Genomic DNA, 26915 nt, shown 5'->3' with positions numbered 1-26915 from the left:
TCCTTATTTTTTATTAAAAAAGGAAAATTTTAATTCTATTGATCTAATAGAAACATATGGTAAGATATAATTAAGTTTCTTCTTGTTATGTTAAAGAAGTGCATGATGTAAGAGAAAATATTTCCCTGAAATCTATTTTGAATTTATAAAAATATTATAAAGCCTGTCATTTTGGATGTGGTCCTGTATAAATATCTAACTGCCTTACTTTAAACTCTTCTTATCCAAAGTTCTTGAAAAAGTAGTATTTATCATTTCTAGTTTTATGTATCCTTCTTTTTTCCTACTTCCCCAGTTCAGATTATATTTCTTTATAAGTTAGTTTATATTTTATCAAAATTATTCCTGCAAATAAAAAGATAACTAACTTACAAGAAAAATAACTTGTAAGAAAAATAGCAGTATCTCTTCTCCATTCACAAAATTTTCTGCTTTCCAGAGATAATTACTTTTAACTTTTCAAAGTGATTTGTTTCAGTATTCTGTATCTCTCAGGAAAAAAATTACTGTTTCTTGATTTTTCTGTTTTGGCCATTATCTGTTAACTTCCTACCATGGAAGATAAAGATTTAATATTCTTTAATACACATATACATCTCCCTCCTTCCCCCATACACATCTACCTTACCATACATAACATATTTCCTGTTTCACCCCACACCATGGTTATATCTTAGTTTTGTTTGGATCAGTATTTACAGTTTACATAATTATGACTGTAAATGTTGTTTATAGTTAAACTGCTTTTCCTTTTCTACCTAACCTTTTACTGGAGTTAATAATTGTCTTGTTTTCATATTTGTGTAGTTGTCTATGTACTTTCTTTTTTTTTTTTTTTTTAAATTTTTTTTTTTTCAACGTTTTTTATTTATTTTTGGGACAGAGGGAGACAGAGCATGAACGGGGGAGGGGCAGAGAGAGAGGGAGACACAGAATCGGAAACAGGCTCCAGGCTCTGAGCCATCAGCCCAGAGCCTGACGCGGGGCTCGAACTCACGGACCGCGAGATCGTGACCTGGCTGAAGTCGGACGCTTAACCGACTGCGCCACCCAGGCGCCCCTGTACTTTCTAATTCAAGATTAAAGTCTCTACCAGTTGTCTAAATAGCCTCTTAAGAGTTTTAGATCCATCAGATACTCTTATCAATTTCATCTTTTTTAAAAAGTTTTTATTTATTTTAGTAATCTCTACACCCACCATGGGGTTTGAACTTACAACCCTGAGATCAAGAGTCACATGTTCTTCGACTGAGTCAGCCAGGTGCTCCTTGATTTCATCTTCTTGAGATAGTTTCTCCCAGAGTATTCTGATCTGCAGTCTGGACTGGTGACCTTATGCCTGTTGTACAACTCTCACATTTTTCCTTCACTTCATGCTGGTTACTCCTTTGGCCTTTGTTCTGTATTAGTTCCTTCATTTCCTGTATGCCATTTTTTCTCTTCCTTGATTCATACTCTTGTTTTACTGTTACAAACTATAAAAGCTTAATGAGAAAGTGTGCATGGGAGACAAAATTTTTGACCTTGTTATGCTTAAGCATGTCTTCATTTTACTATGACATTTGATTGATAGTTTATTAGGATATTATTCTAGGATGAAAATTATTGCCTTCTAGCTTCTAGTATTACAGTTGAAGTCTGGAACTAGTCTAATACCTACTTTGTATAGGACCTGCTTCTTTCCTTCACCCTCAGCTTGTAGGATATTCTCTTTGTCTCCAGGGTTCTGACATTTTTTTTTTAAATGTTTATTTATTTTTGAGAGAGAGACAGAGACGGAGCATAAGGAGGGGAGGGGCAGAGAGAGGGGGAGACACAGAATCTGAAGCAGGCTCCAGGCTCCAAGCTATCAGCACCGAGCCTGATTGCGGGTCTTGAACTCACAAACTGTGAGATTGTGACTTGAGCCTAAGTCAGATGTTTAACCAACTGAGCCACCCAGGCACCCTTGACATTTTAATTTCATTTATTAGCTCGTGACTAGGAGGGTCCTTTTGACTTACTTTTTTTGTAATTTCACCCCTTAATTTTCTGTTTGCTAGATGATTCTCCAACATTTTAAAACCTTATTTATGGTGAAGTGGTAAAACAATAAAAAATGCATAAAACATAAATATACAATTTAAGGAACACTTATTTAGCACTTTTCTCAATAGAACTCTCCAGAAGGTAACCACTTTTATGGTAATCACTGCCCTTTTCTTTTATATTTTTACCTTTTAAACGTGTCCCTAAACATTATAGTTTAATTTTGTCTGATCTTGAGGTAGAATTCCATGGTATATATTCTCCTTATCTGGCTTCTTTCTGCCAACATTATTTTGAAGACATATCCATAGCTGTAGTTACTCATGTTTCCTCCTATATTCAATTGTATGACTATGCTATAATTTATTCCACTTTAGATAGATATTTGAGTTTCTTTTTTTTTTTAATTTTTTTTTTTAATGTTTATTTTTGAGACCGAGAGAGACAGAGCAAGAGCAGGGAAGGGGCAGAGAGAGGGAGACACAGAATGAGAAGCAGGCTCCAAGCTCTGAGCTGTCAGCACAGAGCCCGACGCAGGGCTCGAACTCGCGAACCCTCAGATCATGACCTGAGCCCAAGTCGGAGGCTTAACCGACTGAGCCACCCAGGCACCCCTAGATATTTGAGTTTCTAGTTTGGTGGTATCACTAGTAATGCTGCTTATGAGCCTTCTTGTACATGTCTTCTAGTAAACCCATATGCTAATTTCTCTAGAACAGTGCTGTCCAATAGAAATATAATGTAAACAACATATGTAATTTTCAATTTTCTCATAGTTGTATTAAAAAAGTAAGAAGAAACAGATGAAATTGATTTTAGTAATATATTTTATTTAACCCAATAAATCTAATCATTTTAGCATATAAACAGTAAAAACATTGAGATATTCGACTTTCTTTTTTTATACTATATCTTTGATATCTGGCATATATTCTATACTTAAAGCCCATTTCAATTCAGTGGAGCTACATTTTAGGTACTCAGTAGCCACAGGTGCCTAGTGTCTGCTATGTTGGTCTACATAGCTTTAAACATAGGGTATGCATATCCTTTTAAACATTTTATTTATTTATTTATCTACATATATAAGATTTTATTTTTAAGTAAATTCTACACCAAATGCCGGACTCAAACTCATGACCCCAAGATCAAGAGTCATATGCTGTACTGAATGAGCCAACCAGGTGTCCTTAATTTTTTATTTTTTTAATTGAGTATAATTGATGTACAGTATTGTATTAGTTTCAGGTATATATACTTTACGAAATGATCACCACAATAAGTCTAGTTACCATCTGTTAACATACACAGTTTTTACAGTATTATTGACTACGGGGTATTGCATATTTTGCACTTTTGTAGATAATGGCTAAGTTTTCATAAGTGATTGAGCCAAAAAAAATAAAATGATTGAGGCATTTTGCACTCCATTTGCAGTGTCTGAAGTTCGCATTGTTTTTTTTTTCCCATTGTTCTACATGATTACTGGTATTCTCAGACATTTTAGTTTTGCAGTTTGATGTGAGTGGGTAATAGTTTTCATTGTGGTTTAATTTGCATTTCTCTGATTACTAAAGAGCCAAAGCTCTTACTGGTCATTTGAATTTCTTCTATTATGAAGTGCTGATTTTTTTTGCCTGTTTTTTCTTTTTTTTTTTTTTTTTTTTTTTTAAGTAGACTCCATGCCTAACATGGGGTTTGAACCATGACCCTGGGGTCAGGAGTCACATGCTCTACTAACAGACAGCCAGGCACTCCTATACTGGAATTTTTATACTTTTTTTCTTACTGAATTTCTTTTTTTTCTTTTATTTAAGTTTATTTATTTATTTTGAGAGAGACAGAGACAGCGTGAGCAGGGGAGGGGTAAAGAGAGAGGGTGAGAGAGAGAGAATCCCAAGCAGGCTCCCTGCTTTCAGCACAGAGCCCTACTTGGGGCTCAAACTCCCAAAACCCCGAGATCATGACCTGAGCCAAAACTGAGAGTCGGATGCTTACCCAGCTAAGCCATCCAGGTGCCCGTCTACTGAATTTCTAGGAGTTATTTATGTGTTCTGGATATGAGCCCTTTTATTTTATGTGTTACATTATTCTTCTCCAGTGCTAACTTTGATGAATGTTAAGTTTTAAATTTAATATAGTTATGTTTATGAATCCTTTCCTTTACGGATAGTAATTTTTGTGAAATCCTTTCCTATCCTGAGGTCATGAAGATAATATCTTGTTTTATATTATCAGAAGTTTATTAAAAAATCCAACTAGAATTGTTTTTTGTGTAAAGTGTGAACTGGAGTTAAGTTTCGTTCTTCTCCATATAGGTATCTAGTTGTTTACTATTTCTGGGCTTCCTCACCTTCCCATGACCCCATCCTCATACTCTGTAGAACTACCTTTGTTGTAAATCAAGGGTCCATATATATATGTGGACTTGCTTCTGTATTCTGTTCCATTCATTTGTTTGTCTGTCATTATAACAGTATCACATTCTTACTGTAGCTTTGTAATAAATCCCAATAATGATTAGAGCAAGTACTTACACTTCTTTGATTAAGTGGCTGGTTTTCTTAGCCTTTTGCATTTCATATAAGTTTTGAAATTATGTTGTCAGTTTCAGCAAACAACCTTTTCGGTTTTGACTGTGATTTTATCTCCATAAAATCAGTTTGAGAATTGATACATTTACAATATTAAGTCTGATAATTCACGAACATGATTTTACATTTCATGTATTTGGATCTTTAATTCCTCTCAGAGTCTATAGTTTTTTCCTTAGGGATCCTGTACTTCTTTTGTTAAGATATTTTCCAAGGTACATGATACATATTTTTATTCATTGTAAATTATATTATTGAAAATTTTTATTTTCCAACTTTGTTGCTGCTACACAGGAATAAAATTTTATTTTTTATAAATTAAAATAATATATTTATACAATATTTGATTTTCCTTCATGGGTGTATTAGTCTGGGGTCTCCAAAGGAACAGGAACACACACACACACACACATACACACACACTCTCTCTCTCTCTCTCTCTCTCTCTCTCTCTAATAGATGTAGAGGAATCCAAGATAAGCAGTTAGTAAGCTGGAGAACCCATGAGAGTTGGCGTTATAGTTCTAGTTCAAGTTGTAGTTCATGTTCTAATTCAAAAGCAGAAAACCAAAATACTCAAAGACAGGCAGAGAGAAGGAATTTTCTTACTCACCCTTTTATTCAGGCAGGTCCACTCACATTAGGGAGGGCAGTCTGCTTTACTCAGACTTCTACCAATTCAGATGTTAATTTTACCCAGAAACCCTCATAGACACACTCAGAAGTAATGTTTAACCACATGTTTGGGCATCCTGTGGCCCAGGCTATTTGACACATAAAATTAGCTATCACAATGAGCAATCAAATCATCTGTAAATCTATTTTCCTACACTTTTATTTCTTTTTCTTGATGGTCTGCACTATCCAGGACCTCCAGTACAATGTGGAATAGAAATGATGTAGCAATTGTTCCTGCCTTTTTCTTGATCTCAAACAGAAAGCTTTCAGTATTTCACCATGTTGACTATGATGTTTATTGTAGGTTTTTTTTGTAGTTATCCGTTTACTAAATTAACTTCACTAGAGACTTTTTAAAAAATGTTTATTTATGTATTTTGAGAAAAGAACACAAGCAGGGTAGGGGCAGAGAGAGAGAGAGAGAGAGAGAGAGAGAGAGAGAGAAAATCCCAAGCAGGCTCCACACTATCAGTGCAGAGCCCGATGAAAGACTTGATCTATGAACTGCAAAACCATGACCTGAGCCAAAATCAAGAGCTGGACATTAAACTGACTGAGCCACCCAGGCGCCCCAATTTCACTAGAAAATTTATTATGAATGAATGTTGATTTTTTAGATGCTCTTTGTACACTTATTGATATTATCATATTTTCTTTTTTAATCTGTTAGGATGGTAAATTGCTTGATTTTACAACTTTAAACCAACTTTACATTGCTGGGATAAACTCACTTGGTTGGTCACGTATATTTTTTATATATATTATGGAATTTAGTTGATATTTTATTTAGGCTTTTATTTCTAGGCTTATGAGTAAACATGGCTTATAATTTTCATCTTTTTTAAATTTTTATATCAAGGTAGTCTCAAAGTAAGTTGGGAAGTCTCTTGTTCTTTTTCTGTCTTCTTCCTTAAATGTTTAATAAGTTTGTCAGTGAAGCCATCTAGGCCCATATAATGAGCTATAAAAGCAAGTCTCAACAAATTTCAAAAAATTGAACTCCTGGAAAGTATGTTTTCTGACTACAGTGTGATTATTCTAGAAATCAATAAAAAAGAGAACTTATGGCACAAAAACAGACACATAGACCGATGGAGTAGAATAGAAACCCCAAAACTAGACCCACAAACGTATGGCCAACTCATCTTTGACAAAGCAGGAAAGAACATCCAATGGAAAAAAGACAGTCTCTTTAACAAATGGTGCTGGGAGAACTGGACAGCAACATGCAGAAGGTTGAAACTAGACCACTTTCTCACACCATTCACAAAAATAAACTCAAAATGGATAAAGGACCTGAATGTGAGACAGGAAACCATCAAAACCTTAGAGGAGAAAGCAGGAAAAGACCTCTCTGACCTCAGCCGTAGCAATCTCTTACTCTACACATCCCCAAAGGCAAGGGAATTAAAAGCAAAAGTGAATTACTGGGACCTTATGAAGATAAAAAGCTTCTGCACAGCAAAGGAAACAACCAACAAAACGAAAAGGCAACCAACGGAATGGGAAAAGATATTTGCAAATGACATATCGGACAAAGGGCTAGTATCCAAAATCTATAAAGAGCTCACCAAACTCCACACCCGAAAAACAAATAACCCAGTGAAGAAATGGGCAGAAAACATGAATAGACACTTCTCTAAAGAAGACATCTGGATGGTCAACAGGCACATGAAAAGATGTTCAACGTCGCTCCTCATCAGGGAAATACAAATCAAAACCACACTCAGATATCACCTCACGCCAGTCAGAGTGGCCAAAATGAAGAAATCAGGAGACTATAGATGCTGGAGAGGATGTGGAGAAACGGGAACCCTCTTGCACTGTTGGTGGGAATGCAAATTGGTGCAGCCGCTCTGGAAAGCAGTGTGGAGGTTCCTCAGAAAATTAAAAATAGACCTACCCTATGACCCAGCAATAGCACTGCTAGGAATTTATCCAAGGGATACAGGAGTACTGATGCATAGGGGCACTTGTACCCCAATGTTTATAGCAGCACTCTCAACAATAGCCAAATTATGGAAAGAGCCTAAATGTCCATCAACTGATGAATGGATAAAGAAATTGTGGTTTATATACACAATGGAATACTACGTGGCAATGAGAAAGAATGAAATATGGCCTTTTGTAGCAACGTGGATGGAACTGGAGAGTGTGATGCTAAGTGAAATAAGCCATACAGAGAAAGACAGATACCATATGGTTTCACTCTTATGTGGATCCTGAGAAACTTAACAGAAACCCATGGGGGAGGGGAAGGAAAAAAAAAAAAAAAAAGAGGTTAGAGTGGGAGAGAGCCAAAGCATAAGAGACTTAAAAACTGAGAACAAACTGAGGGTTGATGGTGGGTGGGAGGGAGGGGAGGGTGGGTAATGGGTATTGAGGAGGGCACCTTTTGGGATGAGCACTGGGTGTTGTATGGAAACCAATTTGACAATAAATTTCATATATTTAAAAAAAATAAAAAATAAAAGTTATTTGAATTAAAAAAAAAGAGAACGTAAAAAAATACTGTAAGTTTAAAAATTAAGAAATAAACTTCTAAATTCTAAAAGTCAAAGGGGAAAACCATAATGGAAATTAGAAGCTATTTTGAACTGGATGATTAAAAATATTCCATATTAAAATCTGTGAGTTATTTTTTCAATTTTTTGTTTTTGTAAAAGTAGATCTTAGACTACTTACGTTTTCTATTTTTATGTCAGTGGCATTGATATCTTCTAATATGGCATAAAAAGAGCAATACTTATTTCCCTCAACTATTCTTTTTTTTTATGTTTTTTTTATTTTTCTTATTTTTGAGAGAAAGAGCATGAGCAAGGGAGGCACAGAGAGGGAGACACAGAATCCAAAGTAGGCTTCAGACTCTGAGCTGTCAGCATAGAGCTCGACACGGGGCTCGAACTTACAAACCGTGAGATCATGACCTGAGCCAAAGCTGTATGCTTAATCAACTGAGCCATCCAGGCACCCCTTTCTCTCAACTGTTCTTTAAACAAATATTTACATGACGCCTACCATGTGCTAAACACCATTTTTTACCTTATTCTTCGTATCCAGTTCTATTGGATTCTTTTTTAGGATAGTTTACTAGGTTCTAATTAAAAATTAACAACCAAAAAGGCTCACCACAGCTATATAGCAGCAATAAGGAATGTATACGGGCACACCTTCTTTTGTGCTTGGCTTTATTGGGCTTTGCAAATAGTGTATTTTTTATAAATTAAAAGTTTGTGACAACCCTGTGTGGCACCAAGTCTACTGGTGCCATTTTTCTAACAATATTTGCTTACATCATGTCTCTGTGTCACATTTTGGTAATTTTTGCAATATTTCATACTTTATTATTATGGTGATCTGTGATGATGACTTGTTGGAAGCTTAGATGATAATTAGCATTTTTTAGCAATATTTTAAAATTAAAGTATATACATTGTTCCTTACACATAGTGCTATTACACTTACTGGACTACAGTATAGTGTAAATATAACGTTCATATGCATTAGGAAACCAGAAAATTTATTTGACTTGTTTTATTGTGATACTCATTTTATTGTAGTGGTCTGGAACTGAAACCAGAATATCTTTGAGGTTTGTCTGTGCCATGCTAGAAGAAAGCTGACTAGCACCTACCTCACAGAGCAGCTCTGTAAAGTAGTCTGGTTTTTCAGAGATATCTCCATTGTTGGGATTCATGACCTAGTGTTCAAAGACTTCTAGTAGATATATTAGTTACCTTAAGGGTATGGGTATCTACTATTCCTCTGAAATTATATAGAATATTTTATCTGTATATGCTTTTTTTGGCAGTAAGGAGTAGAGAGGGGCCAGTGGCTTTCAATAGATTTTCATAGAGTATAAAAAAGCTTAAGGAACCCTACTCTATACGTTCAGAAAAGTTTATAGAGAGTAACAAATAGAGGTGAGTTTTTCTTCCCACTTTTTGTGTTTTATGTCTGTATTTGAATGACTAGTCTAGTAAAATATTAATTATAAAGCAGATTCTCTGGTGTTTGTCATTAATAATTTGGCCTGTACTTTAACTAAGAACTTTTTTTTTAAAGGTTCAGGAGCAAGTACATCCCAATCTCTCAGCTAATGAAGAGTCTCTCTATTATATTGAAGAGCTGATTTTTCAGCTGCTTAATAAATTATGCATGGCTCAGCCAAGGACTGTTCAAGATGTGGAGGTAAAAACTATTTTGATATTTCAAAGTCACTGAACCATTGTACAAATGAATTTTTAAATCTATATCATTCTGAATTATTGTGGAAACTAAAACCATTGAAATCATGTGTGATAGGTGTGTGCTAAGTTCATTTTCAACAAAGATATCAAGGCAAATCAGTGGGGAAAGAAAGTTTTTCAGCAAAAAAAAGTGCTAAAACTACTGAATAAATTTATGGGGAAAAAAACCCTTGAAACCTATTTTACTTAAAAATTAATTCAAGACAGATCATAGTCTTTTTTTTGTAATTTTTTTCAATGTTTATTTATTTCTGAGAGACAGAGACAGAACATGAGTGGGGGAGGGGCAGAGAGAGAGAGGGAGACACAGAATCTGAAGCAGGCTCCAGGCCCTGAGCTGTCAGCACAGAGTCTGTGGCGGGGCTCGAACCCATGAATTGTGAGCTGAAGTCAGACACTTAACCGACTGAGCCACCCAGGCACCCCACGACAGATCATAGTGTTGAACATAAAGCTGAAACTATAAAGTTTTAGAAGAGAATGCAGGAGAATATTTGTTTAGCCTGGCGTTAAGCAATTTTTTTTTTTTTTTTTTTACAGAGGAGTCAAAACACAGTTAAGTATTAAAGAATAAAATTATCGAGAAAATGAAAAAGGTGTGAGTCACAACCAGGAGAAAATGTTTGTGATATATATTCCTTACAAATGACTTGTATCTAGAAGATGTTTACTCCTACAAATCAGTAATAAAAAGACCCCCTCCTTCCCCAGATGGGTAAAAGTCTTGAACAGACACTTCATAAAAAGAAGATATGCTAATGGCCAATAAGCACATGAAAAAGGTGCTCAAGCTCTTAAATCACAGGGAAATAGCAATTAAAACCACAATGAGATACCATTTCACACCTCTTTCAAGGGATAAAATTAAAGACTAATAACACCAAATGAGATGTAGCCTAACTGGAATTCTCAGCACATTGCTATAGGAATATAAAACAGTATAACCACTTAGAAAAGTTTCTTATAAAGTTTAATGTTTATTTTTTTTTACAAAGTTTCTTATAAAGTTAAATATACAGTATATCTAGCCTGTGCCCCAACAGTTTTACTCCTGAGTGTTGAATCTAGAGAAATGAAAATACATGTTCACAAAGAGACTTATACATGAATATCCAAGCAGTTTTATTCATAATAGCCAAAAATTGGAAACAACTCAAATTTCCATCACAAGAAGATGAATAAACAGATTGTGGTTGATTTATAAGATGGAATACTACTCAGTAATAAAATGAAAGAATGGGCTATTGATAATGTACAATAACGTATCTATAATTCAAAGATATTATATACAACAAAAAAGCCAGGCCTCAGAGAGTACATATAGTAGGATACGTTTCTGTGAAGTTCAGAAACGCTAAAATTAATGGTGATAGAAGTCAGGATGTGCCTATGAGGGGTGGGAGTGAGATGTTAGAATCTTTATTAGGGTGATGGTTACACAGGTGTAACCATTTTTCAAAATGTGTTGAATTGTACACTTAAGATCTGTGCATTTTACTGCATATAAATACTGCTTCAATAAAGGACTAATAAAAATTTTTGGATATTTACTGTTTGATTAATATACAGACACACTTCTAAAAGATGTGTAAATTAGTGCTAAAATATTTGTATTGGCTCAGTTACATGGGAGTATTTTTAGATTTTTAGAAATACCTGTCAGCACAGCTTTCAAAAATTAACTTTTTTACTATACTGTTTACATCCTTTCTTTTGAATATTGTTTCTGTAATAAGGCAACAACTTCCAGTATGAAGGAAAATCTTAATTTGGAGTAATTGAGCTATTAATATTTTCAGGGACTCTTGGAATTAGAGTATTTGTTCCCTAGTCTCAGCTCTAAGAATTAGACATTAAGTATAAAAAAAAGCAAACTTCTCAATAGCTAAATATGCTAAAAGATGAGAGTATAATTTTTAAAATAGGAAGTCCTAAAAATTGGAGTTTGATTCAGTTATCATTAGTTCTCATTATTCATGCTAACCACTGGTTAAATTTTGATTAGTTGAGCCATAATAGTAACCTATAAGACTTAGATTATTTTTGCCAAGAGATGTATTTCCTTAAGACATTCTGAGCTTTGTCACCTACTTGATCCTCTAACAGGTACATGACATCTCTTATTTTTAAAATTCTTTATATTAAAGCTCTAAGGTTAGCAAAGGGAAAGTGACTGCATAATAATTATTAATAATGAGTTAACAACTTCTGCCAGGTAAATAGTTTTAATCCTAGGAGCCTTATGGTAAAATCACTGATGAGTATTTCATGCTGGCTTTAATCTCTCCTAATGTTACTGCTTTCTTCTAGTTCCAGTTCCATTTTAATTATGCTTATACTTAAAGCTTTCTGTTTAAAATTCACTTTATCTTTATTCATGGGAATTATGTAGGAAAAAATTTTGAAAGTCTTGTTGATCCTTTTAAAAAAGTAGTTCTTACAGGAATCAAAACATGTTGTGGCACTGTTATCTGCTAGCATTAAAGATGATAATAAAATTTAGTTTTGCATGAATTTTCTAGTTACGAACACTTCAATTAACAATAGTACTGCTATGATATTAACAGGAACGTGTTCAGAAGACGTTTCCTCATCCAATTGACAAGTGGGCTATTGCTGATGCACAATCTGCCATAGAAAAACGAAAACGAAGAAATCCTCTCTTACTGCCTGTGGACAAAATCCATCCTTCATTGAAGGTAGTAAAAACAAACATTGGGGGAGTTCTTTATAACAAATAGCAATTTATAAAGTATTGGTGTATTTATTTAGTATTTATATAGCATGGCCTATATAAGTCTGTTAATGTGTATGTGTATATACTTGTACATATACATATGTATGTATATATTTCTTAATGTGTGTACAAATAAAAATAAACACACTCTAATAAAATCATATTGCCTTTCAAATAATATTAAAAGTTAATGATAAGCAATAATGCATCTTTGTGTCATCTTCTGATGAGTACTACCCCTGACTGACTCTCAACCTTTTGTTGATTAAGAAAATAATATATTGTCAAAAGCTATGGTGAGTTCAGAACTGTTTTCAAATATATCACAGATACATACATTGGAAAAAGTAGACTAGGGAATATTATTTAGTCAATAGAAAATACTTGGTGTATATGGATTTGAATGCCCCTGGGTAGCAATTTTGAGAGCCCCTAACTACCCCCCGTCACATGCACACATCTTCCCCTGAATAAAAACCACTGGCATTTGGAAATATTGGTTACAGGTCCTTGAAAATAGTAGATACTTGTCCAATGGGTTTGGGTAATGTATTAATTTAAGAGGTTTTCCATGAAGTCCTGACCAAGATTTCTATATTGGAATCAATAATCTCTTCTTACTTGATACTAAAGGCAGATTTGTTAGATTAGATGTCTCTTTAAAAAAAAAAAAAAAAAACTTCTGACACTGGGACCTATGGCTCATTCTATGTCCTTTGATATCTGTAAGTTTAGACATTTGGTCTATAGAAAGTTCTTTATAAGCAAAAATATTGGATAATTTTTTTAAGTGTTTAACTGATATGTGGTAGTCCCATTTTTTGGAATTAAATTGTTTATTTTTTTCCACAGGAGGTTTTAGGGTACAAAGTGGACTATCATGTATCCCTGTATATTGTGGCTGTACTAGAGTATATCTCAGCTGATATTTTGAAGTTGGCTGGTAATTATGTTTTTAATATCCGACATTATGAAATATCCCAGCAGGACATTAAAGTGTCAATGTGTGCAGATAAGGTAAGTGTTAAAAGGTATTTTTAACACTTGTATTTTTAACTTAACTTGAATAATAGTGACTATATGTCACTTCTATCTCTTTTTTATACATTAGTAATTTTTATAATTCCTTGTATTGGAATACATAAAAATGCTAGCTTTTTAGATAAAACATGATATTTCCAGGTTTTCAGCATATGACAGGATGGGAATCCCCCTCCTCTTTTTTTCCCCCCGGCAAGAGTCTTTTACCTATAGGAAAAAAACATCCAAAGCCTCAAACCAGTTTAGGAAAAATAGTTTGAATTTTATCTTTTTAGAAAGAGAATATAAAGAGAATCTACACAGAGCATTCAGGTACTTTTAAACAGAAGCAATTTTGAAAAACATACTTTTGGGCACAAGTAGAGAGCAAAAGACTTCAGTACTAATGTTTCTTCCTTTTGATAAATTTTTTTGTTAGTTACCTTTTTCCTTCCTGGCTGTAAGCTACTGGGGGAAGAAATTGAGTCTCTTATTTATTTTCCTCTCTCCTCCTTTTTACTTTTTCTTTTTTTACATTTAAAAAAAATTTTTTTTTAACATTTTATTTATTTTTGAGACAGAGAGAGACACAGCATGAATGGGGGAGGGGCAGAGAGAGAGGGAGACACAGAATCGGAAGCAGGTTCCAGGCTCTGAGCCATCAGCCCAGAGCCCAACGCGGGGCTCGAACTCACGGGCCGTGAGATCGTGACCTGAGCTGAAGTCGGCCGCTTAACCGACTGAGCCACCCAGGCGCCCCATCTTTTTTTACATTTTAAATGAAAATTTTTGAGTATCTGTTATATGCCAGTCACTGTCCCAAGTGATGATAAAATACTGAATAAGACAGCAGTCCCTTGTGTTAGAAGGAGTTTATTTTAGTGGGAAATAAAAATATAAAAAAAAAATTGCAGCACAGTGTGATTAAAACTATTAGAAGTCAAAGGTGCAGTATAGAAAGTGTTGAACTCTGGCATGGGGTAGACCAGGAACACTTCATTGAGAAGATGCCTAAATTAGACCATTAAGGGTAAATGACCCCTACGACTTGGCACATGCCTGTATTTCTCTCCTTTGTATATCAGAATTACAAGAAAGCTTTTAAAGATTCTGATGACTGTATCTTACTCCCAAGAGGTTCTGATTTTCTTGGCCTGGGTTAGGACTCTAAGCCTGGAAATAGCTTGAAAGCATCCCAGGTGATTCTGATTTACAGTTATGGTTGAGATCTACTGTACTCTGAGATAGTCTCAAAAATGATTTTTCACTTGAATTTAATAGTAGAAATTCCTTGATATTTCTATTTTGACTTCTAAAATTATGATTGCAGCCTGTTTTTTACTTTTCTATCTCAGACTTTTAGATAAGTTACAAGTACTTCCCTGTGCCCTGAACCACTTGAGAGTAAGTTGCCAACGTAGTTTAGTGTGTCCTGCAAATGAAAACATTCTTCTGCATAACCACAGTCTGGCAATCAAAATCCAGGAAATTAATTTTGATACATTATACTATCTAATTTGCAGACCCCATTTAGGTTTTGCCAGTTGTCCCATTGGTGTCCTTTATAACAAAATGATCCAGTCCAGAATCAGTCATGTATCCTTCAGTCTGGAATAATTCCTCATTCTTCTTTAACTTTTGTGACCTTGGTACTTTTGAGGATTACTCTAGTTATTGTTTAAAATGTCCCTTACTTTAGTTTTTTCTGAAATTTTCTCTTTATTAGATTTGGGTTATAGATCTTTGGCAGGACTATCATAGAAGTAATGCTGTACTCTTCTCATTGCATTATTCACATGCCACACAATTTGATGTGTCCAATTACTGATGTTGTTCATTTTGATCACTTGATTAAGGGGTTGTCTTCCAGGCTTCTCTACCTTGAAGTACTATTTTCCCTTTTGTAATTAATAAATATTTTGTGGAATATTTTGAGATTGTGAATATCTTATTCCTCATTGTACTTGAAATGTATTCATTTATTTTAATATAGACCCATGGATTCTTACTTAATGTGCTGTCATCTGTTATTTCATTACTTGTTTTGATATTCAAATTGTCCCAGATCTGGCCAGTGGGAACTCCTTCAAGTTGGTTTCTCTGTCTGTATCCTTCTTTGAATACTTTGTTTTGACAGATATTCCAGGTTCAACTTTTCTTTATATGCTGCTCAAACCTGGAATTAGGCATTTTCTAAAAACTCCTGGTTCCTTTTAGTGGAGAATGGTACTTGGAAACCAAAATCTGGGTGCTACATAAGCTGTTAGGGTGTAAATGCTCTGGTCTCTTAGAGGCCAGAGTTGGGGCGTGTGTGTGTGTGTGTGTGTGTGTGTGTGTGTGTGTGTGTATACATTATATACATGCATACACATACGTATTTATTTCTTCTCCATCTTTTTGTTGTTATGGTAGCCCAAGAAAACTAATACAAGTTGTTTATTTTCCGACATAGGTGATACGTTAGCACTAATCTACATTTAGGTGGAGGTGGACCTATAAAGTGGTAATTTAGCTCTGCTTAAAAGATAGTATTTTATTTACCTATTTTTGAGTGGTAGAACAGTTTTGAAGTAGAACATTTTTGGAAATCTGCTTTACCCTTCTCTTAGGCTTAGGCTTCTTCTTTTTTTTTTTTTTTTTTTAAAGTTTACTTATTTGTTTTGAGAGAGAGAGCGGGAGCCAGATAGGGGCAAAGAGAAAGGGAGGGAGCATACCAAGTAGGTTCCATACTGTCAGCACAGAACTCGATGCAGGTCTTGAACCCATGAACCATAAGATCATGACCTGAGCCGAAATCAAGAGTTAGACACTTAACCAACTAAGCCACCAAGGTGCCCCTCTCTTGGGCTTATGCTTGTAACTCAAGGACTACCTTGTGTCTACCGAAAAAGTATTATCTGTCTTTATATGAATTCACAGATCTCTCTAATCCAAAACTACTACCACAGGGTTCATTTTAGCTTCCCCTTTTTCATATTTGTAACTGCCTTCTCTGACACTGAGAAATCTGGCTCCCATTTTTTTAATATATTTTATTTGATCACTTCTCCTGTACATAACCAATCTGACAGTCCTATCTAATAACACTGGTATAGGCACCTTTCTTAACTCCTTAGTACCAGTTACTGGTATAGTAAATATGCATTAGAAAAGCATCATACTATGCTCTATCATGTGCGTCTACAATAGTGTCCTTTCATTTTTCTCCAAGTGCATACAGCTTTCCTTACAATAGGACAAGGAACTGGGGCGCCTGGGTGGCTCAGTCGGTTAAGCGTCCGACTTCAGCTCAGGTCACGATCTCGCGGTCCGTGAGTTCGAGCCCCGCGTCGGGCTCTGGGCTGATGGCTCAGAGCCTGGAGCCTGCTTCCGATTCTGTCTCCTCTCTCTCTGCCCTTCCCCCATTCATGCTCTGTCTCTCTCTGTCTCAAAAATAAATAAACGTTAAAAAAAAAAATTAAAAAAACCCCAAAACAATAGGACAAGGAACTACTACCATTTTGAACACCTATTTGCCAGACATAATAGTATGCATTTTATGTACATTACCTCATTGAATTTTTTCATCAGTTACATTTTACATGTAAGGAATCTGCTTTCAAAAGAATAAATAACTTGTCTGTAATCACAGGTGAGTAAGTGGTTGAACCGGGATTTTGGCTCAGATTGTTGTTCTTCAAAGGTATGCTCTTTTTGGCTTTTATATATGTGTGTTTATGTGTGTGTATGTATGTATATACACACATATATATGTATACACACACACATATATTTCACAACTAGGTTTATCTTTTTTCCATAAATGTTTATTTACTTTTGCATATCCAGTTTTATTTGAACATTTTTTCCCTTCAACTTTTCATATTTCTCTTATTTGAATTTTCTTATATAAATTAGCCTGTAAAACACAAAACTCATTGTTTAATAATGTTTTAATTCCAAGTACCTTGAGACCATTTTATAAAAGTGAGAAAAACAAGTTTATACGTTATTGATTTATATTTCTCAGGTTTTGATGGACATGTTTGATCAGGATGACATAGGTTTGGTTTCTCTCTGTGAAGATGAACCGAGTTCTTCAGGTGAATTAAACTACTATGACCTTGTCAGAACTGAAATTGCAGAAGAAAGGCAGTATCTACGGGAATTAAATATGATTATAAAAGTGTTTCGAGAAGCTTTCCTTTCTGACAGAAAGCTATTTAAACCTTCTGTAAGTACCTTTTTCGTTTGAAATACTATGTACCCCAAAAGTTAAATAGCAGCTTAAAATCATAAATAGTAACTTTTTATACTTTATGAGTATGTAAACCAGTATTCTTTTATGTGGTATTTATAGTTTTTAAAATATGTGAATTGTTATACTACGTTAAGGCCAGTGACAATGATAGTTAGACACAAGTGCATACAGCTACCCTTATTAGAAAGGGAGACTACACTGGAATGAAATCTTTTTCTGCTATGAGCTGTTTGAGGTTTATAGTCCTTCATTTGAAGATAGTGAAAAAGATGTATGGTCTACAAAAGAAAGACTTAATACTTTTTCATATCTTCTGGTAAATACTTTAAGGCAGAGGCTTAAAGTTTCAACAGTGGAACTTTTTTTATTATTATTATTTTTTTAATGTTTTATTTATTTTTGAGAGAGAGAGAGACAGAGTATGAGCTGGGCAGGGGCAGAGAGAGAGGGAGACAGAATCCACAAAGCAGACTCCAGGCTCTGAGCTGTCAACACGGAGCCTGACGTGGCACTCAAACCCGTGAACCACGAAATCATGACCTGAGCTGAAGTCGGACACCTAACTGACTGAGCCCCCCAGGCGCCCCAACAGTGGAACTTTTTAAGAAAAAAGTTTATGCAGAATGCCACATAAACACAAGTAGAGCTGCTGTTGGAAAACGGGGTAGGAGTGGTGTGAATAGGATGGGAACCTTGTCATCTTTTTCTTACTTATGTAGCTTCTAAAGTCAACTTAAGGAATCCAGCTAGACAAATCCTGTCTCTCTTTTTTTTTTAATATGAAATTTATTGTCAAATTGGTTTCCATACAACACCCAGTGCTCATCCCAACAGGTGCCCTCCTCAATATCCGTCACCCACTTTCCTCTCCCTCCCACTCCCCATCAACCCGCAGTTAATTCTCAGTTTTACTACTTGGCAATGAGAAAGAATGAAATATGGCCTTTTGTAGCAACATAGATGGAACTGGAGAGTGTTATGCTAAGTGAGATAAGTCATACAGAGAAAGACATGCCGTATGTTTTCACTCTTATGTGGATCCTGAGAAACTTAACAGAAGACCATGGGGGAGGGGAAGGGGGAAAAAAAATTAGAGAGGGTGGGAGCCAAACCATAAGAGACTCTTAAAATCTGTCTTTTTAAAGATTTTTTTTCTTTCCTTCCTTTATCCCATGATTCATTTTTCCTTAGATATCTGTGTGTCTGCCCTTCACTTTAAATACTCAGCCTTTTTTCTACCTCGTGATTTCCTCCCCCAAATGACTATTATGTGAACGAATGTGCAGTGACTGAGTGTTTAAGACTAAGATGTGATTTTGCCTCTTTGATTATTTTCCAAAATCATGAGTTTCAGTGATAATTTAAGGTTTTTTAGTTGACATCTGTCCTTTTTTTTTTTTTTTTTTTTTTTTTTTTTGTACGTATGTTTAGTTTAACGTTTGATAATAACTCCCACTGGACTTAAGTAATCAGCATTTTGTAATTTTCAAAATACTGTCCTATTTTATGTGCCCTTATAATACTCCTCTGAGTATTATCATCCCTAACTTACTGGTAAAGAAATTGACACAGGATGGTTATGACTTGGTAAGTTAGTTACAGAGGCTGAACTTGAATTTGAGTTCTTTTATACCACAGTGTCATTGAGTTCTACTTAAGAATAAAAACCTAACAGATGCTGATAGCTAATATTATTTTCTTTGCCTTTTCTGTGTCCCATTAGTTTTCATTCCTCAGGAATTAATTTTTATGGGATCTCTTTTTATTGAGTTAGTGCTGATTTGATAGAAAATTTCTATTATACTGAAAGCTCAAGAGAAAGTGACAGTCCCTTTTTCTCTTTTTCTAGATCTACTGTACCTTTTTTAGCATTTAGATATAAATTATCTATATTTACTGTATTTTTTCCACCGTATTTTTTTTTAATCTCAAAAGACTAAACTTTTGAGATAAAGACCACCTGAGACCAGAGCATAGTACTCAGCAAATATTTGAGGAGGATTAATATTAAAAGAATGAATGACTTAAAACTAATCTTAATTTACTCCTTTGGGCTCTACCCGTGTGTCTTCAAAAAGCTCAAGTTTGTGGAGGACCTAATATATGCCAGGAGCAGTTTGTAGAAATCATCTATTTAATCCTACTAAGAACCTTATTAAGAACCTTATGAGGGTAGATGTTAGTATACCAGCTGTGTGATCCTGAGCAAATTACTTACCTGCTCTGAGCTGGTTTCCTCATTTGTAAAAATGAGGATAATGATAGTACCTATCTAATAAGGCTGTTGTGAGATTACATGTCAAGTACTTATAATAGTGCCTGAAACATACTAAGTGACCTAATCCAGAGTCATTTATCTAGCAAGTGCGGGGCTAAGATCCATGCTGAGGTCTGTCAGGTTCTATAGCCTGTGATGTTTCCATTACGAGATGGAAGAGCGGGGGGCACTTGGCTGGCTTGGTTAGTGGAGCATGAGACTCTTTCTTGATCTTGGCGTTTTAAGTTCGAACCCCATGTTGGATGTGGAGATTACTTAAAAATAAAATCTTAAAAAGAAAAAAGATGGAAGAGTGAATGATAGGTGGCCATAACCTGCACAGTCAGTATAGGGTCTGTGTCCAAAGGACTTAACATTTCTTAATCCTGATGTAATTCACACATGAAAGCTTGAATGAAGTCTTTAATTCCTCCTCAAATTCAGGAGATAGGCTGACCGCAAATTGTGAAACTGGGTTGTATCTGGGTTAGGAATCAGACCTTCATTTTGATCCCAGCTTTTGTCATTAACCAGCTCTATAAGACTTTAATCAAGATTTTTAGCCTCTTAACCAATTTTAAAATACTCAGATGCCAGGATTCTTTATGAATGCATAGATTCATCCACAGTATGAGTTTTAGAATTATTAAACAAAACTATCTACAGTCTGTATTTTACAGTGAATTTACTATGTGTAATCCAATAAGTTTTTTATTTCACTTCTGTGTTCATGATTAACTTTTGCTTTGTTATAGAATATATCATGTCTTGTAATATATTAGTATGCATTGAGTGAAAATAAACCCTTAACACTTATAGTACTTATATTTTATAATTTTTAAACAGAATTTCAACTTCACATATCTTAACCTTTTTCTTTTTTTCAGGATATTGAAAGGATTTTCAGTAACATTTCAGATATACATGAATTGACCGTGAAACTTCTAGGTCTTATTGAAGACACAGTTGAAATGACTGATGAAAGCAGCCCTCATCCATTAGCTGGCAGCTGTTTTGAAGATTTGGCAGAAGTAAGTTTACAAAACTACTTGATAATTCTCATTAAAGTCCTAAATGGTGTATTAAGAAATTTAGTAAGATATTCTTTGTGAAAATTAGAGGATATTGCTGACTACTGTAAAACAATACTTAAGGTTTAGTCAGTAGCAAACTAAATTGTCTATATTTTTAGTGACACTTTTTATAGTGTATTTATGATGCTATTTATAGTGAAAGTTGGTTGAGTAGTAGCATTTAGGATTTTTTTAAATGGCATGTGCATTAAAGGTGAAAGAAAATAAATTTTATTGACCATAGCTATTTAGCTTTTGTAGATCTTGGTCTTAATTTCCAAAAATTGAAAAGGAAGTTTATGTTTCAATTTTTTTTTCCCCAAAGTGAAAATCATTTGTCTTTTAAATGATTATAAAAGTAATGTAGTTCATTGTAAAAATATTCAGGAAAATAAAGGCAAATAAAATGAAAATCACTCCATTTTGCAACACCCAGAGATAACTTATCCTTACAACATACATTACTTAATCCTTAAAAATGTTTTTCTATATGTACATACAAACTCATTTATTTACAAAAATAGGCTGTTGCTATTATATAATCTGCTGTTCTCAATACATCATGAACATTTTCCATGTTAATAGACTTACACATAATTTTTTTATATATTAGTTGAAGATTAGTTGACATGTTACATTAGATTATGTGTAAACTCAACAATTCTATACATTACAGTGTTCACTGCTATATGTGTAGTTAACCATCTGTCACCATACAACATTATTGTAATATTATTGACTATATTCCCTATGCTATACTTTTCGTCTCTGTGATTTGCTCCCATTATAACTGGATGTTTGTGCCCCACATCCCCTTCACCTGTTTCTCCAGTCCCACTACCCTTCCTTCAATACTGTTTTTGAAGTCTGAATTAGTAACATGTTATATGGAGATACAATAACATATTTTAATTCCTTACTATTAATAAGCATGTAAGTTGTTTCCATTTTTTGTTATTGTAAACAGTACTGTAACAAACGTATCTACATTGTCTTCATAGTCTAATAATTATTTTAGGATGTATTCCTAGAAATGAAATTGTAGTACTAAAGACTAGGAAATTTTTAGAACTTGGAAACACTTTGCCAAATTTACTTACAGGTAAGTTCTAGTATATGTGGCTCTTTTTTCCCCACACCTTCACTAAGTCCAGGTGTTATTCCATTCATTTTGGTCAGTCTAATGAGAAAAAAAAAAAGAGCCTCATTCTTCAATTTGTTTTAATTTTTAAACTAATCATGTTGAACATCTTTGTATACTCGGCCATTTTTATTGCTTTTGGAAAACAGGGTTTTAAAAGCGCTTTCTTTAGTTTTCATGTAAAAAGATTTTCTTACTTTATAATCTCTGCCTCTATTTTTGAAAATATACGTTACTTTTATTATATCCATTTTGTAGATAATGAAACTGATAGTATAGAAAGATTCAGTTACTGATACCTAAGCCAAATATTCAGTCTTGGTTCTTTTTAGAAAGTTTTTATATTATAATGTCTTAGCATATTAATCTGTAGTCTGGTTGCTTGCTGTTTTCTTAAAGATATCATTATTCAAAAACATGTATTTTCTAATTTTCTAATTTTTATTTTGTTTTTTATTGTAGTAAAATATATATATATATATATATATATATATATATATATATATATATATAACATAAAATTTGCCATTTTAACTGTTTTTAAGTGTACAATTCAGTGGCATTAATTAAATTCACAATATTATTACGACCATTACCACTATCTTTTTCCGAAACTTTTTTATTAGCCCAGACTGAAACTCTGAACTCATTAAGCAGTAGTTCCCTATATCTTCCCTCCCTCCTGAGCCCTGGTAACCTCTAGTCTACTTTGTGTCTGTGTGAATTTGCTGATTCTAGATACCGAATCATAACAATATTTGTTCTTTTGTGTCTGCTCATTTCACTTAACATGTTTTCAGGGTTCAACCATATCATGACATGTATCAGAACTCATCCCTTTCTATGACTAAATAATATTCCATTGTATGTATATATCATGTATTGTTTATCCATTTATTTGATGATGGACACTTTTGGTGTTTCCATCTTTTGATTATAGTGGATATTGCTGCAGTGAACATTGGCATACAAGTATCTGTTTGAGTCTTTTTTCAGTTCTTTTGGGTACATATCCAGTAGTAGAATTGCTGGGTCATAGGGTAATTTTTGTTTAGCTTTTTGAGGAACTTGCTGTTTTCCACAGGGGCTACACCATTTTATATTCCCACTGGTAGTGGATGCGGATTTCAGTTTCTATGCATCCTCGCCAATATTTGTTATTTTCTGAAAAACATACTATATTTTTAAAATACAAAAATGAAACAAATCTCTGAGTTCTATACTTTGAGGATACGGATTATTATCAAATAATAGGAATGTATTTAAATATAAACATTGTACAACATATGGGGAGTTTCTGCTTTGTTATTTTACTGTATATTAGTCTTTGCTTTCTTTTTCTAATTTTGAAAAGTGTGGAGTGGATAAAACAGTGGTACATTTTGCTTCCTTGGAAGTATCCTAAGTATAAATTCATTTCAATCTAGGTAAGCCTAACTGAAATTTCAAATCCCAACCTTCTTTTACTAATAAATCCTCCCTATTTACTGGGGATAAATGTGCATAAGCACTAAGTTTGATAACTTCTGACCACAGATTCAGTCACCTATTTTAAGACCTCAGCATCTATCACTCAAGATCATTACTTACATTTAAAAAAATTTCCTGGTTATTGTTTGCCCCTTAAAAGTAGAGAGCAAAAAGTTCTGAAACTTAGTTGAAGACTTGATAAAAATTTGCCATTAAGTAATCTGTGCCATATTAGTAGAAAAGATGTTCTTTTAAACCTAACACATTCTCCTTTTTAAACAAAATAGGAGCAAGCATTTGATCCTTATGAAACATTATCACAGGATATTCTGTCTCCAAAATTTAATGAGCATTTCAGTAAGTTGATGGCCAGACCTGCAGTGGCTCTACACTTTCAGGTAAACTTAAATTGAATGTTATTTTTTTTATAAAGCAACTAAAGAAATATTTCACCATCTTATCCTTCAAATATTTGTAGTTCTAGAATCTTTTCATAAAGCACATAAGGAAATAATTTGCAAGTACTTCAAAATATGTTCACTGTTAGCTTATTTTAGATTGTCTTCTATTTTTGTCTTGAGTTCTTTCAGTCTGTCCTTAATGTAGAAATCTTTTCTAGAATATTATTATACATTCTGATTGCTACAAGAATATGGCACATTCTAGGTCTGGGATATAGAGATTAATATGCAGAGCTATTTCAGGATCTTACTCCCCACAGGAATAAGAAATCATAAAGAGTAGAGAATTCCCTAGAACAGAAATCATAAAGAGTGGAGAATATCCTCATGTAATGTCCATACACTATCCAAGTCCGGTGGATATTTTTATTTCATATTTATGCCTGTAGTATTTGTTAGTCCCTTCCTTGTTCTTTTGGCTCCCATGATACTTTGTCCTCATTTTTATCTTACTTTGTTGATTTCTTCTTAGTCTCCTTAATTGTAGATGTTTTCCAATTTCTGTTATCAGCCCCTGCTTTTCTGCCCCTCTGTGCTTTCCTTGGGTAAGTTTATCTGTACATTTTGCTTCAGCTGTTGACTATATGCTAATGACTTCCTATCTGTATTTTCAAACTGCTGTCTTTGGAGCAGTGTGTGTGTGCGCGCGCGCGCGTGTGACTGTACACTTTCATATAACCAGCTGCCCTTTGAGCTAATTCACTTGGATGTCTCACAGGCAATTCAAATATAATGTGTTCAAAACTGAACTTACCATCCCTCTGCCTTCATCAGTGTGAATTCCCTTTATTGTCTCCTACTTCTACTCAACACTGAGTAATTTGTCAACTTGGAATAAAAATGACACCTAATTCTCAAAATTTACTTCAATGAAGGAATAGTTTTCTTAAGCTAAATATTCTATATTCATATAAGCCATAAAGTAAACATTATGTAAATGGGACAGTCTGCCTGTAAGATCTTTGCATTTCTTGTTTCATTCCTATTTTATTAGGAGTTCTTACTGTGCGATTTGAATGTTTAGGACCCAGTTATTTAAGCTATTGCTGCAGATATGAAATGAAATTCAAAGACTTAGATTAAACCCTTTTCAGGCCAAACTCACTTGTACTGTATTAACTTTAAAAAGACTCATTCATTGTAAAGTGAAGAAGGTAATGCTTCATTAAGAAAAACAGAAAACAAAAAACTTGTTTAGAAGATGTATAGCACACTTTAAGAACATGAGCTCTGGAGTTAGAACTTCTGGCTTTGGGCCAGTCAGTAATTGTGTTATCTTGAGCAAGTCACTTAATCTCTGAGACTTTGTTTGCTCATTTGTGAAATGATCATAATGTATATCTCTTATGGTTTTAAACTGTAAAAACCAAATGGGAATACACTAAGCACATTTGGCACATGTTAAATAGTCAAACATTTGCTTGTGTGATTTATAGTTCTTACACTATAAATATACATTGCATTAGCACTTGAGAATATGCTTTAGTAGCCATTTCAGTGCTAATTAACAATATAGATGATCTTTGTAGACTTAATTTTAAGTTTCATCTTGGTTCCAGTTAAAGCATTATATATAAAATATATGAAAATATATCGAGTGATTGACATCACTTTCATTAATTGAATGGTGAAAGAAATTAATCTTTAGGAAAGTAAGTTGACTGTGCATCTTATGTTAACAAGTCCATTGAACAAATTATAATTTAACTTCAGTGAACAATTTATGAGAATGATGGCAGTGTTTGTCTATGAGGATATTTTCACTTTTTTTTTTTTTTTGTAAAGTTTATTTTTATTTTTCGAGAGAGTGAGTAGGGAAGGAGCAGAAAGAGAGAGAATCCCAAGCAGGCTCCACACTTTCAGCACAGAGCCCTAGATGGAGCTCGATCTCACGAACCGTGAGATCATGACTTGAGCCAAAGTCAAGAGTCGGACACTTAACCAACTGAACCACCCAGGCACCCCTTGCCTATGAGGATACTTTCAAAAGCATCATATGAGATTTTTTCCTCCTTTATTGCTGTTTTCTATATTTATCTAATGAGGAGAAATACTAGTTTAAGTCAACCTTAATGACATTTAAAATCAATATGAGTGACTTGTAAATCCCTTCTAAATTTTAAAAAATCATTTATTCTGTGGACGATTAGTTTTCAAAACTGGGATATACCTAACCCTAGCTATTCACTAAGATTTTTCAGGTGATATAAGGGCACAGACAGCTTTCAGGGAATCAGTTTCTAGCCTACCTGCTACCTTGTTTGTGTTTTTGCATTTTCTCTTCCAACTTTCCTTACACATTACCCTTGCCAGCAATATTTAATTTCCCATTATGCATTGATCCAAAGTATAAAAACCTGCAGGGTCCCAGCCAGGGAGAACACAAAACTTTTGCTTTTGAAGAATTCATTGAGTGCAAAGCAAAAAGGTTTCAAATAGCAGGAGGTAGGTTTAATTGTGTTAAAAATTCTCAGTAGCTAAAATGTCATGTCATATCTCTGTCTTGTATCTAACTATCCGAGGATTAAGAAGTAAGATGTTTGTTACAAGGGTGAATATTAACTTCCTAAAAGAAAAGTACCTCATCTTTTTTTTTTAAGTTTTTAATGTTTGTTTATTTTTGAGAGAGAGAGAGACAGAGCATGAGCAGGGAGAGGGGCAGAGAGAGAGGGAGACACAGAATTTGAAACACACTCCAGAGTCTGAGCTGTCAGCAGATCCCAACGCGGGGCTCGAACTCACAAACTGTGAGATCATGACCTGAGCTGATGTTGGACACTTAACCGACTGAGCCACCCAGGCACCCCGAAGAGTACCTCATCTTTCATTGGACATTGAAATAATGGAGAGGGAAGGCTTGTGACGTTCTCATACCTGGATGCACTATGTTAGAAGCAGTTATAGATTCTTTCAGATGGTTTCTGTACTTGAGACTGTGACATTAACGTGTATTTGAACTTAAGAAT

At 34.3% G+C, this 26915-nt stretch overlaps 1 protein-coding gene across 2 annotated transcripts in view; it reads left to right on the top strand.

The window, feature by feature from the left end:
- Positions 1-26915, top strand: part of SOS2 (SOS Ras/Rho guanine nucleotide exchange factor 2) — a 91360-nt gene that overhangs the window by 16257 nt on the left and 48188 nt on the right. For both annotated transcript variants that reach the window (XM_042943132.1, XM_042943131.1), the window contains exons 2-7: positions 9366-9491; positions 12118-12249; positions 13140-13304; positions 17317-17520; positions 20692-20835; positions 23776-23886. In XM_042943132.1, the coding sequence (XP_042799066.1) occupies positions 9366-9491; positions 12118-12249; positions 13140-13304; positions 17317-17520; positions 20692-20835; positions 23776-23886 (882 nt within the window). The remainder of the gene's footprint in view (positions 1-9365; positions 9492-12117; positions 12250-13139; positions 13305-17316; positions 17521-20691; positions 20836-23775; positions 23887-26915) is intronic.

Source organism: Panthera leo, chromosome B3 (assembly GCF_018350215.1).
Source record: "Panthera leo isolate Ple1 chromosome B3, P.leo_Ple1_pat1.1, whole genome shotgun sequence".
Taxonomy (NCBI): domain Eukaryota; kingdom Metazoa; phylum Chordata; class Mammalia; order Carnivora; family Felidae; genus Panthera; species Panthera leo.
The sequence above is the reverse complement of the archived record's forward strand: the minus strand, read 5'-3'. Positions and strand labels throughout refer to the sequence as shown.